Source organism: Limanda limanda, chromosome 11 (genome assembly GCF_963576545.1).
Source record: "Limanda limanda chromosome 11, fLimLim1.1, whole genome shotgun sequence".
NCBI lineage: Eukaryota > Metazoa > Chordata > Actinopteri > Pleuronectiformes > Pleuronectidae > Limanda > Limanda limanda.
The window spans coordinates 4,994,750-5,010,479 of record NC_083646.1 but is presented as its reverse complement, the minus strand read 5'-3'; the positions used below and the strand labels follow the sequence as shown (position 1 = coordinate 5,010,479).

The following is a 15,730-nucleotide window of genomic DNA, read 5'->3' as shown; positions in this document are numbered from 1 at the left end:
TGCGTTACACTGCCTTGTGCAGATATTCAATTAAAAGGCTGTTGAGTACAAACTGAAAAGCCCAATGGTTCCACACACACACACACACACTCTCACACACACACACACACACACACACAGAGACACACACATATAACCAGAGAAGAGAATGAAGGGCACACACAGACTAATATCACACATCAGTAGGTGCAAAGGGAGATCTTGAGAATTGTGTCATTGAGATACAACTGCACACGGCTGCAGCTTCCACAGTTTTTAATTTGTTCTTTGGTCGACCACAAGGATTGAAACTCGCTAAACGACTGGTTCATCTTCTGCTTTCCCTCAGATGAATCGTCTGTGGCGAAGCTCAACGCTATTTATATTCTAATCAAGGAACAAATGACAGTAAGCGTCTTTGTTTTAAAATCTTTTGAATGACACTAAATCTGGATTTCAAACAACGTTTTCTTCTTCACACATCTGGAGGAGCGTTTGAGATAAAATGCCGTCGCAGTTTAATTTACTGTAATCGTGCAAACCCCTCTTCGTTTGGAGGATGCCGGTTTGTCTTCCCCCCCCAACAATTTGATGAGAATAAGAAAGGGGCAGACCACTTTCTTGTAGACATCTGTTTTCAGCTCTGCCCACACCTTCCTCTAACGACCAGACTGAAGCTGCTGCTCTCCTCTCACTTCTCTGGCAGACTGAGAATTACACAGTGTCAGACCACTGCCCACGAGGCTGCAGGAGCCAGGTGTTACCTGCAGCCGCCTCCGTCCTGATCTCAGGGATTTGGGGGAAATTCTTCACAGAGAGAGTTCAGCCCAAAAAAAGCTGAGGGCCATTAGTTTGAAGTTGCAGCAGGATTTAGGGTTTTCTAAAAAAAAATTGGGGAAGAGCAGCAATTACCTGAAGAGGCTTGAGAAGGTGGTTGATCGATACTTTGTGAAGACACGACCTTGCAAAAACACGTGAGAACTTTAAAGCAACAATTAAAATAAATAAATCTCGTCTCTCATGTGTTTTTGTTTGTTTGATTATATTTAGCAAAATGTGTCGGGCTGCATTCTAAGGGAAGAATAATGGCAAAGCATTCTGAAAGAATTCAAGGCCGTTCGGTTCTATTTCTGCAGATTGCAAACATCTGGTTTGATAAAGAATAATTCATTTGAGAATTTGATTTACCTGCAAGGAAAAAAATCAAATATCTGTGCTGATTTGATCTCTCTCTCGCTTTTTTTTCTCATAAATGATCAACTCCATATTCATCATCTCCATAGGGAAAGGTTGGTGCTTGATGGCTCATAGTTTATGATCTGTAAAAACTGGTGCAAGAGTTGGAAATAACCAAAGAACAAAAAGAGATAATTATTTTAAGAAAGCAGAGAAAGAAATACAAAAGACTAAAGACTAAAAAAATACCTACATCTTCTTTTCTTTTGAAAAAGTATCAAGCCTCCTATCATTGTTGTTTTGTAAATATCATACCGTGGAGGTGGGGCTGTTTATAGATGTTATTGTATGTGTGACTGTATTTCGTGTAATGCCAAAAAATTCTGTTAAAATGAATAAACAAAGAAAATAAAGGTTTCAATGCATTGTGTCTTTTGTCAGATCATGAATAGAATCAATCTTATACTCAGAGACGTGTTATTATGAAATCCAGACGAATATTCTTCTAAACTGAAGAGTGCGAGCTGCACTTTGGAGATTTAGACTTTAAACGCCGGCCCAGTGGACTTCCACATTAATGCACCATTACAGTGACAAATGATAAAAAGGAGAAATCCACTCATCCTGTGAAAAGGGTGCAAATTAATATCCTTCTTCACCATATCTCTCAGTCACTGATGTCTCCATTCATGAGCTTTCTCCTTTGAGCAGCACAGTCACTGCCGTCGTCACGCCGATAACCTTGTCCTTTCTGTTTCGCCACCGCTATATACCCCAAGTCTATTTATACTCTTTTGTCAGGGCGTACGTTTCCATCTCGCCTGCATCTCCGTCAGGGCTGTTGCACCTCGGTTTTTTCGTTGTTCTGTTATAGGAAGTTGTTCGTGATGCAGGCCTGTGGCTGATGGTTCGCTGGGAGTTGGCAAGAAGCTAAAGGTTACAGCGGCGCTTTGGGTTTTTTATGTGTAAGGTTCGTTGTTTGTTTGTATGGTTGTGTTGTTTCGTCCATAGAGTTTACTGGAGATCCAGAGTTCAAATAACTCAAAAACTCGTGGATGGATAGGACAGGAAATTCTGGACAAATATTAATGGTGGAGGATGAACACAAATTACTTGCCATGAGGTGGGTATCATACACTGTATTAGGGATGTCACGAGAACCGATACCTACGATACCTGTCGATACTAAGATAAAAAAACGATGCCGATGCCCAAGTTTTTGAAGCACCGTAGGCACCGTCAGCTTCGATGCCAGCAGCTGTTAGCAACTTAGCATTAGCATCGGTGCTGCGCCAGTCGACGTTTACATTCAGAAAACCAAGACGGCAACTGCGGCTGCAGCGTTCGCCCCACCTCGACTTGTTTATTAAAAAGGCACAAAGAGTCGGGTATGGAAGTACTTTGCGTTTGACGCCGGGTTTACACCGGACACGGAAGCAACGCCGCCGCGCTAATCCCTACCGCGCCGGCACATGGTTGTTTACACCGGAAGCTGAAGCGGCGCATGGGAGTGGATTGGAGCCAGCTGTTATTTAAGGCTTGGTGCTGCGCTTATGAGTCGCTTTGGCGTCCGGTGTAAACCCGGCGTGAGGCAGGTGACCGTGGCATTATCATTTAATGCATAACGTGTCTCACAACAAAGCGTCACTCACATGCGTCCGCAACTACCGTATAACCCTCAGTATATGCGCAGCGCAAGCACATTGAACTACCGTATATGACATTAACAACATCCAAATAATGCACTTTTTTTTTACCGTGGTATCGAAATTGGCATCGAGAATCGTGTTATTTTACTGGTATTGGCACCGACTACTGAATTTTTGGTATCGGGACACCCCTACACTGTATGTAAAGATGGAGGATGTGATAGCTGCCCAAAAGTGAAGCCAACGTGACTAGATCACCCCCTAGTGGCTGGATGATGAGATAGTTAAAGATAGTTTCTGTTTATCTTAGGTTGCACTGATGTTTGTGTTTATTGTTCCATTAAGTTGTGTTTTCAAGTGTTTTTTTAATGATATAAAAATGGGGCGAAACGTCCTGATTGGCTGAAACTGACTTGGACTCCAAACGTCATTGAAGCAACATTCGTATGAGAAATATTTTGGCTTCATCAATGATATTTCTATGGGAGGATACTGGTCTGTCTTTACCCAGTTATGTATATTTTCCTTGGGCAGCCAACATCCTCCTCTGGATCTCTGATCAGATGACGTTTCTCCACTCTGGGCTCTTATGGAGCAGCATCCAAATAATCAAGTATCACTTCACCCCTGAGCTCCCCGACCCTTAAGAAAACTTTAGGTTTAAAGCTGGACTAATAAAATCCCCACTTTCCCCTCAGAGGACCTGGATAGAAGGCTGTCTGAACATGGAGGTGGTTGGTAGAGGACTGGTGACATTAATATAAGATGATATCCAGAGGGTCAACACCCCATCACTGAAACACTTAATGAGAGCAGGAAATTACTATATCAGATGTACCGTACCCAAGGCTCCACCGGAAATATTATACATTTTTGCATCTTGCTTCATTCTATTAATACCCTGATGCTAAAGTTGAAATTATGCAGCTGGGGTGGGGTGAAGCATCATTCAAGAGGCTCTACAACATTATGTTTCTGTCCCGTCACGTTCTTTTAACGCCCTTTGGATCCCTCACTCCGATTAAGATGACACTCACTCTGCCCGTTTAAATACGTGGAGAAAAAAGGTAAAATGTAGGGTCCTTCACCCCAGAGCTCCACCTGAAGAGCTGTGAAACGCAGGGTTGGTAATAGTCTGGGTGGGCCGGGCATCTGCCGAGCGAGCATGTGTTTGCAAAAGCAGAAATCGAACGAAACTAGGAAACTACAGAGTGAGAAAATGACTGGAGGTGATGCTGGCGAGTGTTGGAAGCCGACCGGTTTGAGTCCTGGAGGATTTGAAACATATTAAATAGCTGCACGAAGCAGTTTACTTCCCAGAAGAACATATGTCGATGTGCCAAGTCTTTCTGAAAAAAACCACCTCAGGGGGAAACTGTGATGAGTTGATGTGGTTTGATGTGGTGTAAGTGCCAGCGTGACCGTCTGTCTGTCCGTGTCGGGTTGGATGAACGTCGACGTCAATGTGACTGGAAGTGTCAGGGAGACAGGGAGGTGTATCTGAAGCCCACTAGGAAGTGTCATAGCAACGAGTGGTGAAAATGAAAATAAGGACGAATCGATTTGCGAGGATAATTCTGGTTAATTGCAACTTGGATTTTTGTATATTGACGTCATTTTTTATCCCTTTTGGCAAAACTGCACTCAGCAAAGTGGTGAAGGAACATTAGGTACCAGTCTAATCTGCCTCATCTGGACTGTGAGGGTGTGATTCACCAAGATTTAAACTGACGGAGCTAAAAACATAAGCACTCAGTCCCACACCTGTCATCCGACTGTGTGATTCAAAAATTGTTAAATCCAGATTCACGCCATCTTTTCCCACCTTCCCACGTCAAACAAGCAAAGAGGAACAATACAGAACAAGCATTACAGAAAAATCTCCAATGTGACTTCAACTTTTCTGACTTTGAAAGAAAATCGTGAGTTTATAGAACCCCAGAGATGAGGTTTCACACCCATTCGTAATCTCATTAATGTCGATTTCTCCCAAACACACACTGATATATTATGATTCCTTTTTTTAACCGAGCTATAATTCCTTATTTTTTTCAAATTAGATGGGCCTACACAGAGATTTCCACGCTCCCCCTGGCATCTGAAGAGGTGTCCCCTGGGATACGAGTTCTCCTGGTCGGGGAAACGCCCGTGGAGATGATCAGCACGTCATTGATCATCCAGTGTTCAGACCAACGAGCTGCTGTGAAGATAGATGAGTCCACGTCGTGCTGTCAGAATCTCTCGGCTCCGAAAAACCACCCGGGACACTTTCCTGGAGCATTTATAGAAAACTAATGAATGCATATGACATGTGATGCGTATAATCCTCCAATAGATGCACGGATGCTTTACTCTTAATGGTGCATCCATCCTGAGCACAACAAACCAGCTGCCGGGACTGCAAAGCATCCGTTTCAATCACTTCAGAAGGAAGTAGCTCTCGGTGAGTGAACCTTTCATTGAAGCTTAAACTCCTCTCGTCGTCGTGTGGCAGCGAGCAGACGTCTCCACGGACGACGCAGCAGACAGGAAGCTCTGCCCGTGTGTGTGGTCGTGAGCCGCCTGCCACACCTGAAGCCGCGGCGCCGGAGAGCCGAGGACCCTGAGGTACGCCGAGGCGGTGGCCGGCTGTCACTCAAACCACGCCGGGCTCGCTCCCTCTCTCTGTTTTCCCACTTTGTGCATGTGGTTAATGTATCATAACATAGCGGTCCATTATATCACACCAACCCACGGGGTCCATCATTCAGAAAGACATTTTCCTGTTATATAATCACCTCATTTACATATCGTTTTGCATAACGTCGCTCAGCGAGCCGCATTATCTGCAGGAGAGGAAGTGAAGGAGACGTGATCGTCAGCCAGGTGGCGAGAAATTCGGTCTTAAATCTTTTCTTATCGCGTTGTTCCAACTTGATATCGATTCCATCCGACTGACTGCAGCCTCCCACCCGAACACCGGAGGAGGACGGGAGCTCTCGTCCACCTGAGCATCGTCTCCACTCGAGGATGTTTGAATGTGCAGGTCCCCTTCCCGCTGCTCTCGCTGAACTGTGGTCGACTCTGAGCTTTAGCCTTTGTTGCCGTGGTGAATAAAGTTATTCAGTCGTGCTTTCAACACCGAAGAGATTTATCTAGTGAAGTGGTGTTTTTTTTTAATCTCAGCAAACCTGGAAAAAGAGTTTATCCATTGCTTTGCTTCCACTTGAACAGACCAAAGCTCTTCTACAGGAGGAATTTGTGTCCAAGTCACTATTGGTGACAGTTGAACCGAGTGCAGTGTTTATTTAGGGCCTCTTCAGACCCTGGGTCACATCTGGGCGACTCCAAGCTGATCTCTTCACATCTGGTTTTTACAATACATCCTGAAAGTGTCTCCTTTGACCACATTCAATCAATCAATCAAATTGTATTTCTATAGCCCATATTCACAAATAACAACTTGGTTCTTAGGAATAAAGAATCTGGACAAGGTGCGACTTCCTCAACTGTCATTTGATAATAAGTGTCTTTCTCTAACATTAACAGAGAGGTGTGTCAATGTTTAAAGCATTTATGCAAAACTGAAAATATCGGATCGGAGCTCCCTGCCCACTCAATATGCAAATAAACACACACGTCATTTCTGTTCCCAGAGACCGAATGAAGTTGTTTTTAACCAGCCTGATTATAAAGATGTGTTTGTGTGTCGGTGCGAGGCAGAGATGGAGAGAGAGAGAGTGCATTCAGGAGGGGCCGAGTGAATCAGCTCTAATAAGACGTTAGGTTTTAGAAAAATCTGACAACTCAACTAACACTAGGCACAAAGAAGCGTATTAATACTTTGGGTTCATTGCTCCAGCCCAGCAGACGTGAAGCATCATGAAGTGCTGCACTCACTTCCTGGAGGCCTCTGAGTCCACGTCCATCAAAAGCCGAAACACAATGACGCATACACACTCTGTATTCAGTCACAGCTCGGGCAAAGACAGATAGATGATTCAGCAAATCTCCTCAAAAAACACAAGCCCAGGCTTTGCAGGAGGAGGAAGAGGAGGAAGAGGAGGAAGAGGAGGAGGAGGAGGAGGAGGAGGAGGAGGAGGAGGAGGAGGAGGAGGAGGAGGAGGAGGAGGAGGAGGAGGAGGAGGAGGAGGAGGAGGAGGAGGAGGAGGAAGAGGAGGAGCGGGGTTCACTTTTACCAGGGACTGAATCACAAACTTCTTTTGTCATTATAATCTCTAAATGAACTCTATACTGGTCATCATTTTACTACACAATTTCGAGTTTGAATCCAGCCTAAAATCAAATCAAATTTTACCTTTGTAATGTTTCCAGAACCATTTAAAAAATCAATCAGGTTTCGCAGTTTGAAATCAAAGTATAATTTTCATCCAACGAAACCACAGCAGCTGGATCCCTTCAGGGTGACACGTCTTACTGGTGTTAATGGAAGACAAGAATTGTGCAGTTTGCTGGATGAGGGTAAAATCTACTGCACAGCGATGTCCATGATTTAAAGGATAATAACTGCAGCATCACAGTTAAATCTCCATATATTCAAGGGTCGCTCATGCATTCATATGAAAACAGACAAATAATGCAAGTAAAAAGTGTTTATGGTTTGATTTCCCATTAGATTCAAATGAAGAAATGTTCATCAGAGGAGAAAGAAAGGTGAAACACATGAGGTGGTAAAAACATTTCCACCCGAGCTCAGGAACAAATACCGAATACTAAAACATGATGGAACATATTTTAGAACTTAATATGCAAGACGGGGAGAATAGAAAAGACCTGCACAACCTGCAAAGCTGTCATGGTGACGCTTTAAAGAAACACATGGTGTCCCGAATTATTCTGTCACATCATCAAATTAATCTGCTTCTGCTGTTTTCATCACCATATTTACAAACGGAAAAAACTGGAGACGGACGGAACAAAGCACAATCCGCACAAAAGTTGAGTCGACTCCAGTGGCCTTAAAAAACTAAAACCTGCACATAATGAGGCGCCAACTTTTTTCAGTCTATTCATCTTTAATAAAATCCAGAGTCACTTTACTACAGGCCCACAATCTGCTGCAAGTGCATGTCTGGTTTAACTGGTCACCACTGGCATTATAAAGGCCGGAGTATCTGAGGCTTTGGGCCCAAATGTTGATTTAAAAAACAGGATGAAGGACCACAAGCTCAGGTTGGAGAAGACGACTCTTTAGGTGAAGTCACACAATGCAAATCATCATAAATTAGACGGATTCCCGTGCATACCAAGCTGTCGGTGTTAATATATAACAGAGAGATGATGTTGTGGGTGATGGATGTTATCCTGAGCACAGAATCCTCTGATTAGACGGTAGGTAGGTGTAACAAACATCAATTTAATGCTGATTGATTTACATCTGTTGTTGCATTAGCTATTGGCCTGTAGCCTGGCATCCAGGGGCGTAGCTGTTGTCAACCCACGTGGAATAATGAGCACGGAGGAATGTTTAGCCCCCTGTGGGATGGAATAGTGCATTAATGGTTTGTGTCTGTTTAATCCAACCGTGGTTAGGATGTTTACACGTTAAAAAAAATAACATGATAAATGAGATGTTTTTTTTCTTCCATTTAATCATCACATCACAACAAATTTAGAAATTTAATTGACGGAATATGCTGATTCTCTCACTTTCACCGAGCAGGAGAGATGACAGGAGAACAGGGGGAAGAGATGAGAGGAGATGGGGAGCGCGACAGATGAATGAGAGCAAAAGAACTACAGGAGGGATGAAGAAGAGGAGGGTATCAGACAGTAAACAGCAAGTGTCTGTTCAAAACGAGGCTTTATCTCAGAATAGAAGCTGCAGCTACGAGACAAGAGTCAATTTTCAAAACAGAACAAAGCTTTATTTTGACTGAAAATAGCTTTTTACTGCACGATATCACTCGTTTTTCATGATGCAGGCTTTTTACACTCTGTGCAAAACTGAAGATTTAGATAATTTCCCGCCAAAGCATGGGCTCGTCCAATTGTGAGCCAGTCTTCGATGTCGATCATGACGTTTCAAACCATATTTTCTCCTCCATTATAAAAAGGAATTACACAAAATGTTCTTCAAACACTCGGTTCTACAAGTACACATAGATATTCTTTGGCAGGATTATGTAAAAAATCTCTGTTTTAGTGACTTGTAACTTTGGTCTGTGAGTGGACGAGAGGCTCAAGTTCAAATCCACACCTGATTGGAATGAGTCACGACTCTTGTCTGGTCTCTAACAAACCCTGTTCAGTCTTGCACCTCCTTCTCTGAGCTGATTTGTCTCCTCTAGGCTTTAATTTACCGAGCCATTGCTTCATCCCCTTCTTTCCGGGGAGGGAACCGGTTCCTGAGTGCAGTGGGACGCTGGCAGGTAGCGAGCGGGGTAAAGGTCGCGCGGCGAGAGAGGAATACTAAGTGCAGGACTGGAGTAGGGGGCGTGGGGGGGCGAGGGCGTCGGAGGAGCAGTACGTTTTCAAATCGTGGGATTCATGCTGATAATGATGCTGTATTATTTATATGAGAGCTGAAAAAACTGTACGAGCAGACGTTTGAAAAAAAAAAAAAAGATTATGCATGAAGGTCGCACTTTGCAAAGGGCACTGGAACAATTGCTCAGCTGAAGCCGCTTTATCACAATTGTCCGCCGAGCTGAGGCGGCTAAAAGAATAAGTGAGAAGCACAAGGACAAACGGAGGAGAAGTCGCCCGCATGTTTAAACCTCTGTTGCTGAAAAACTATTCAGCCGAAGTTAACAACCAATCAGCTTTGTGGTGCCGCGTGGTTTTTTTCCCCCCTCCCCTCGTGTCCCCGCGGCGAAGTCATTCAGATAATAAGATTTCTCTCAATAACAGAGCAGACGTAGATGAAGTCAATTTACAATTTCAACACAAAACGTAAAAGGCCAAATTCATTAATGGGGGGATTATTGCATCGCATCTTGTGGAGGTTAATGAGAGAGAGGAGGGAGAAAGCAAATGTTTTCTTTGGGTTCGCCTGCTGCGTGTCTAACTACAGCTTCGCACAACGAGACAAAGATGGGTTTACATCTCGAATTGCTATGGAAATTAGCTCTAATATGTCGGTTGGACATTTTACCAATTAAGGAATAAGTGAACATTACTGTCTTTTATATTTCCTATAGCTGAGCTGGAAAATATTCTGCAGATTATCCTTTCTGCAAACAACATTTTGGGATATCTACACAAAGCACAGAGTTTAATAAAACAATGTCACAGAACTACTGCAGTGTCCCATCTCAAGCTGCCTGTTTGGAACGGGCTGTTTCTTCGGTCTGTGCTGATGCTGGCTGCAGCTTTTCTTTCTCAAACTGTGGAAGTGACCTGCAGTAGTTGAGCCACAGCAAATAAAGACCTGCACCAGGACCCAGTCCGCAGAAACCTGAACCTGCAGGACCAAGTCCACAGAAACCTGAAGCTGCATCACCGCTGCTGCACAAAGAGCTGCTCACCTGGTTGTTTAAAGTTAGGTGAAGCTTGAATTGAAATGAATTGTACGCAGAACCACAAACTGGAGAATCAGTCGTTGTTGTTGGTGTAAAAAGTATAAATATATACATACAAAAACTATAAACTTCTCCTTTGGTACAGTCATAGAATTATTCTTCCGTAGTTTGGAACCAAACGTAAAACAAACAGAGTCAAACATTTTTTTGTCTAGTTAAGAGAAGTAATTCTCCCCTGACACAATCATTAAATGTTAATTAAGCCCCGTATTTGCATAGAATGCTTACGCTGCAAACATAATTACCCGGCGCAATTAATGTCTTCATTATAGGTTAATTACCTCCTCGACTTTAAAATATTTTGCGGAACATTTAAAAAGATAAACAGTGGCGAAGGAAAGAGCGAAAATGTGTCCTAGCGCCTGATTCGTGTTGTGACGACGACACCGGAGCCAGAACTCCTCTCCCGGCTCCGTGGGCTCCACTAACCACCGATCAACAGCTGAGCCCCGGTGTCTTTTCATCTGAGTGTCACCACATCGAGCCCTCCAGCTGCGACTGCTGTCAAACGTCTCCACTCATCAGAATCAAGTGCAAAAATGGAGGCTTCAACCCCGGCTGGTGAATAATGAATCAAGGGTGAGTTATTAGTGTTTTCACAAATCACAAGTGAAAGGATGGGGTGCTCGGCAGCAGCTGCAGTTTAAGGGTTTAAAGGAGCCGGGTGATTACACGAGATCTAGTGGCAGGGACTTGAATCCGTTTACAATCATATAGAACTCAGAATTGTGTTTTTATTCGTTTTGAATACGATCACAGAAATGTTTTCATGTTGCGCTGCCACGTTTCTACAATAGCTCAGAACAGATGAAATCAAACAGTGGTCGGAGAGGTTTCGGAGAGGTGGAAGCCTCTGCTGTATAATGTGTAGTGACCTTGACGTGTTGTCAGCCTCCTCCTTTATGTTTGAATTCTGAGATGTTTCTATTGAACAGGATGTTTTTCTCTCTGCAGGCATGTTCATGCTTTCTATGCAGACACATCTATTTTATAATTAACTCGTATATTATGATTATCCAACGCAGGACAACTGGAAACCAATACGAATTCAGCCATCTTTCACCAAACATCAGTGCACAAGTAATTTTCCGATATGTGTTAATGAATGAATGATATGTTTATTACTGAGATTGTGAAAGTTTTTAAATTTTAAGATATTTACTTTGCCCATGTTTGGAGTCTTTATTCGCATTTTTAATCTTTTTTCCCTGAAAGAGGAGAAGTGTTCCACTGGTTGCAATCTGTCACCTCACAGGTAGATGTCACTAAATCCTGCACACTGGTCCTTCAAGTCCTTTAACTTTTAAAAAATGCTGCTTGGTAATTCGTCATTTGAGTGAAAAGGGAGCGAGGAGTCTTCATCTAATCGTTGGAAATAAAGTAAATTACATCTTTTTCCAAAATGATTCAGATTTTTTAACATTAAAGGCATCAAGAACTGGTTCATTTGATTCATTAAATTATTAATTACGCATCAAATGTGTGACAAAGTCCAAAAGTTTCCCATTTTCACTTCAAAACAAACACATTACACAATCTGTTTTCTTATGACTCAACAATCTTGCTCGCACACTGAATCCCTCACAGTGAATTAGTATCGTCAGTGAACCTCCACCAGCTCCGTGTTACGTGTCAGGGGTTTTTCTGAAATAGGTCACAAGGCTCCCTGGTGACTGAGTCTCTAACTGTGGCCTCACGACAACCTCCATTTGCTTTATTTGTTGATCTAATAATTACTAATTGCCCCGGGCTCGTTAATCTCTCTTGGCTCTTCGGGCGTGGGCACCGCAGATGGTCCGTAATGGTGTCGGGGCACCGGGGCCTGCAGCCGAGCATATGTGAATGTGTTTTAAAGTGCGCTTACGCAGGGGCAATATGAACTGACACCGCCGTGTCAGCACACTGTACATCAAAAACCCGCCACGCCAACTGATGTGTCAGGGCTTGACTGCCGAGAGGTCAGAGAGCCACTCATAAGAAAACTTGGGGAAATCCAGTTGAATCAGCACAACGGTTCGGGGGAGCTCAGAGGTGGCAGCGGCGCCGACTCAGAGGCGGAGGACGTCGCAAGGGAAGCCCTTAAAATAGCTGAGTGAGACGGGGAGGTGGAGGAAGGAGGAAGAGAGGAAGAGAGGGAGACTGAGCGGGACATTTGTCGAGGGCCCGGAGGGACAGAGACAGACAAAACAAACAGAGGGAGGCAGCGAAACACAGGGTCAGCTTCACAGAGGCTGAGGAGGGTTTATACAACAGAGCAGCGTTAAGGCAGAGACAGGGAGGAAGAAGAGATCTCTAAATCAACTGAGGAAGAAATTAAGAGACAACTCAGAAAAGATTATTAAGGTACCGCTGCGTGAGTTTCATTTCAAAGCAAAAAAAAAACAGATAAATCGCTCAACCTGACAAAAATCCGGCGCAGAGAAAACAGCTGCCGGGAGCTGGGATCCGACGTGGATCTCTTATCTCGGCTCAGATGCTCGTAACAAAGAGAGTAACGGCTCAAAGAGTCTTACATCATCGTCATCGCCGTGCGGCTTCATGAGCGCGCCAACCTGAAGAAATGATTATGTCTCTGAAAATGAACACGGACGAGATGAGGAGGTGAACTTTAGGGAGATTTTATTTGTTGGAATCATCCTCAGGTCCCTTGTCATCATTTTAAACTCCAGTAGAAGTGAAGACACGACTCCAGCAGTCTGGGTTTGTCATTATTATCTGAAGTGACAAGTTTATTTAGCGCAACTCCCTCCTTTTGTTACTGTCCCTCGACTGCAGTTTAGAAAAGGAAACGGCGCCTGGATGAACATAAAGAGAAAAGTTTATCCTAAAACTTTGGCAGATAACCCACTCAGACTGCTGAAACCTCATATTAGCTGCGTCTGAACTTTTGGAAAACACTTCCCCGGATCTGGGTCAGAACAGAGCGAATCTCTCCAGGGCCAATGGGAGAGAGACCATTACCTGCCTAACTGGATATGTGGTGATTTGAAAAGAATTGGACTGTGTCCTTTAAAGGAGATACATTATGCTTTATTCAGTTTTCCTTTCCTCTAGTGGGTCATACAGGTTTGCAAAGTGAGAAAGCCCAACGACTGTGGTACAGAGCTCCTCTCCTCCACCAGAAGATCTGCTCCTGAAGCTCCTGAGGCTCCTGAAGCTCCTGAAGCTCTTGAAGCTCCTGAAACACCTCATTAGTAGCTCGGCCTATACTTCCTGGTTATCATGATGCCCGGCAAAAACCACCTAGTCAGGCACGCCCACTAAAAAAACAGGAAAAACAAGCGCAGAGGTCGACATTTCCCTACATGCACTGAACCAATCACAACAGAGTGAACCAGCATTAAAGGGAGGGGTACCTTAAAGAGACAGGAGCTAAACCCCAGTGTTTGAGACAGAGGCTGAAAAGAGGAGCAGCCGCATCGGACAGTTTGAGGAAAGTGATTTGTTTCAAGATTATGAACCTGAATATGAGCAGAATATGACTCTTATACACAATTGGATTTGATTCCAATTTAATTTCTAGAAAAGTGAGATGAACTGCAAATAAGAGTAGATTGGAATTGATTGAAAGAGGGTTCCTGGTTCCCATCCGGATTCAGCCGGAGTCTTTCTGTGCGGAGTTCGCATGTTCTCCCCATGTCTGTTCTCCTGCTTTCCACAGTCCACAGACACGCAGAGTAACTGGAGACACTAAAGTGACTGTAGGTGTGAATGATATTGTGTCCGTAACCCTCAAAATGACAAGCAGTAAAGATAATGTATGGAGGGATGGAGGAATGGAGGGATGGAGGGATGGAGGGATGGAGGGATGGATGTTGATGCAAGTGTTGATCGCAACATGTTTCCTAAACGTTGAAGCTGGATATAAAAGGTGTTTCTGCTCACCCATCTCGGGATGGGGCCGTCCCTCAACAGGAACGCTGACTGTCCGCCGCAGCAGCTTGTTCCTGTGAGACTCTGAGCGCCGCTCGCGCATCAGCAACGGGTGAACCTGCAAAAACGAAAACACAAGGTCAGTACACACACACACACACTGCATCCTGTACAAACACACACACTCACGTACAGAAACACACAAATGCCGATGTGAACTCTTTCTCCTTCTCTCTGTTGGATTAGAGGAAGCACTTTGTTCACGTTGAGCTTAATGAATAAAGCCATTGAACCGGTTGAGGAAAACAGTTGGGGTTGAATTACTCTTTGGTTATTATTATTAAACAGTTCATTAAAACACCAGCAGAAACAAATCAAGAATAAAATGTTACAAAAGAGAAAGCAGCTACCACAGCAACCAAGTGTTTAAACATGTTTAGGCTCGTTGTGGGGACACACGTGAACCCACCGCAATTACATCATATTCCATAAAGTCTGAACACATCATCCAACTAAAGTAAAAACATGTTTTTTCTGGGAACAGGCGAAGCAAGAATTCAAAAACGTTATCATCCTCCACAGCAGTTGTTGCATTTTTTTGATGTAGAAGAACTGAAGGAAAAGAAACAAATCTATATATAGGAAAAAATAAAAACGTCTTTCACAACTCCGCCACATTTGGCCCCACGGTCCCCGAATTCATAAGAATGAGGCATGAGGGAAACCAGAGGGGAGAATGTGCTGCTCCAATCAGAGATCCTGGTCCAGAGAACACAGAGTAGACTGTGAAGTACACTCGTATCAAATAGTATTTGTTTGCATCACACTTCAATTCCTCCAAGAAATACACAGCAGAGTTTCTATTTAAAAATATCTGTGACGAATACGACATCATCGTGTGAACAGTTTCCACTGAATCCTTCAAAAAATCTGCAGCTCCACGAGGATTAGTTTGTAAAACAAAGGATCGAATGTGATAAGCAGGCGGAGGATTATCACCCGGCTGCAGCTCCGCTCTGCTCTTTGGTGACTGTTTGGCTTTTCTGGGTCAATTTTTGATTTTGTGGCCATGAAACCGTTTGATTTGGGTTTGGTGACATTAGCTGCTCTTTCTACTTTTCTGCTTGTGGGGAAAACATCAGGCTCAGGTCGGGTTCGGACACGATTGCCTGTCAGGTCTGAGCTCAGCTAGTTTTCTCTAACAGAGGTGACAGTGTCGTGTATTCACTAGAGTTAATGACTTTAGCATGTGCTTAAATACAATGACAGGCTGATATATATGATGCTTATCTTCGTGACTCTCAGACATTCCCAGAGAATCCTCCAGATCTTTATTCAAGGAGGTCTGTCCCTCTTTGGAAAGACCTTTTACCTAGGGAATGACCTCTGACCAGAAAAGGGACGGTCCTTGACCAATGCATTTTCATCTTCATGTGCAAAACAACTCCTTATTTAGGCTGAAGCCCTGTTGTGTGATGTCATGTTATCTCTAGGTTTGGGGTCCCACCTCCAACCTATAAAACTTCTTGC

General features: G+C 43.7%; 1 protein-coding gene across 1 annotated transcript in view; it reads right to left on the bottom strand.

Moving 5' to 3' along the window:
- Window positions 1-15,730, bottom strand: part of syngap1b (synaptic Ras GTPase activating protein 1b) — an 88,387-nt gene that overhangs the window by 59,984 nt on the left and 12,673 nt on the right. Inside the window, exon 2 of the mRNA XM_061081420.1 lies at window positions 14,213-14,318. Coding sequence (XP_060937403.1) covers window positions 14,213-14,318 — 106 coding nt within the window. The remainder of the gene's footprint in view (window positions 1-14,212; window positions 14,319-15,730) is intronic.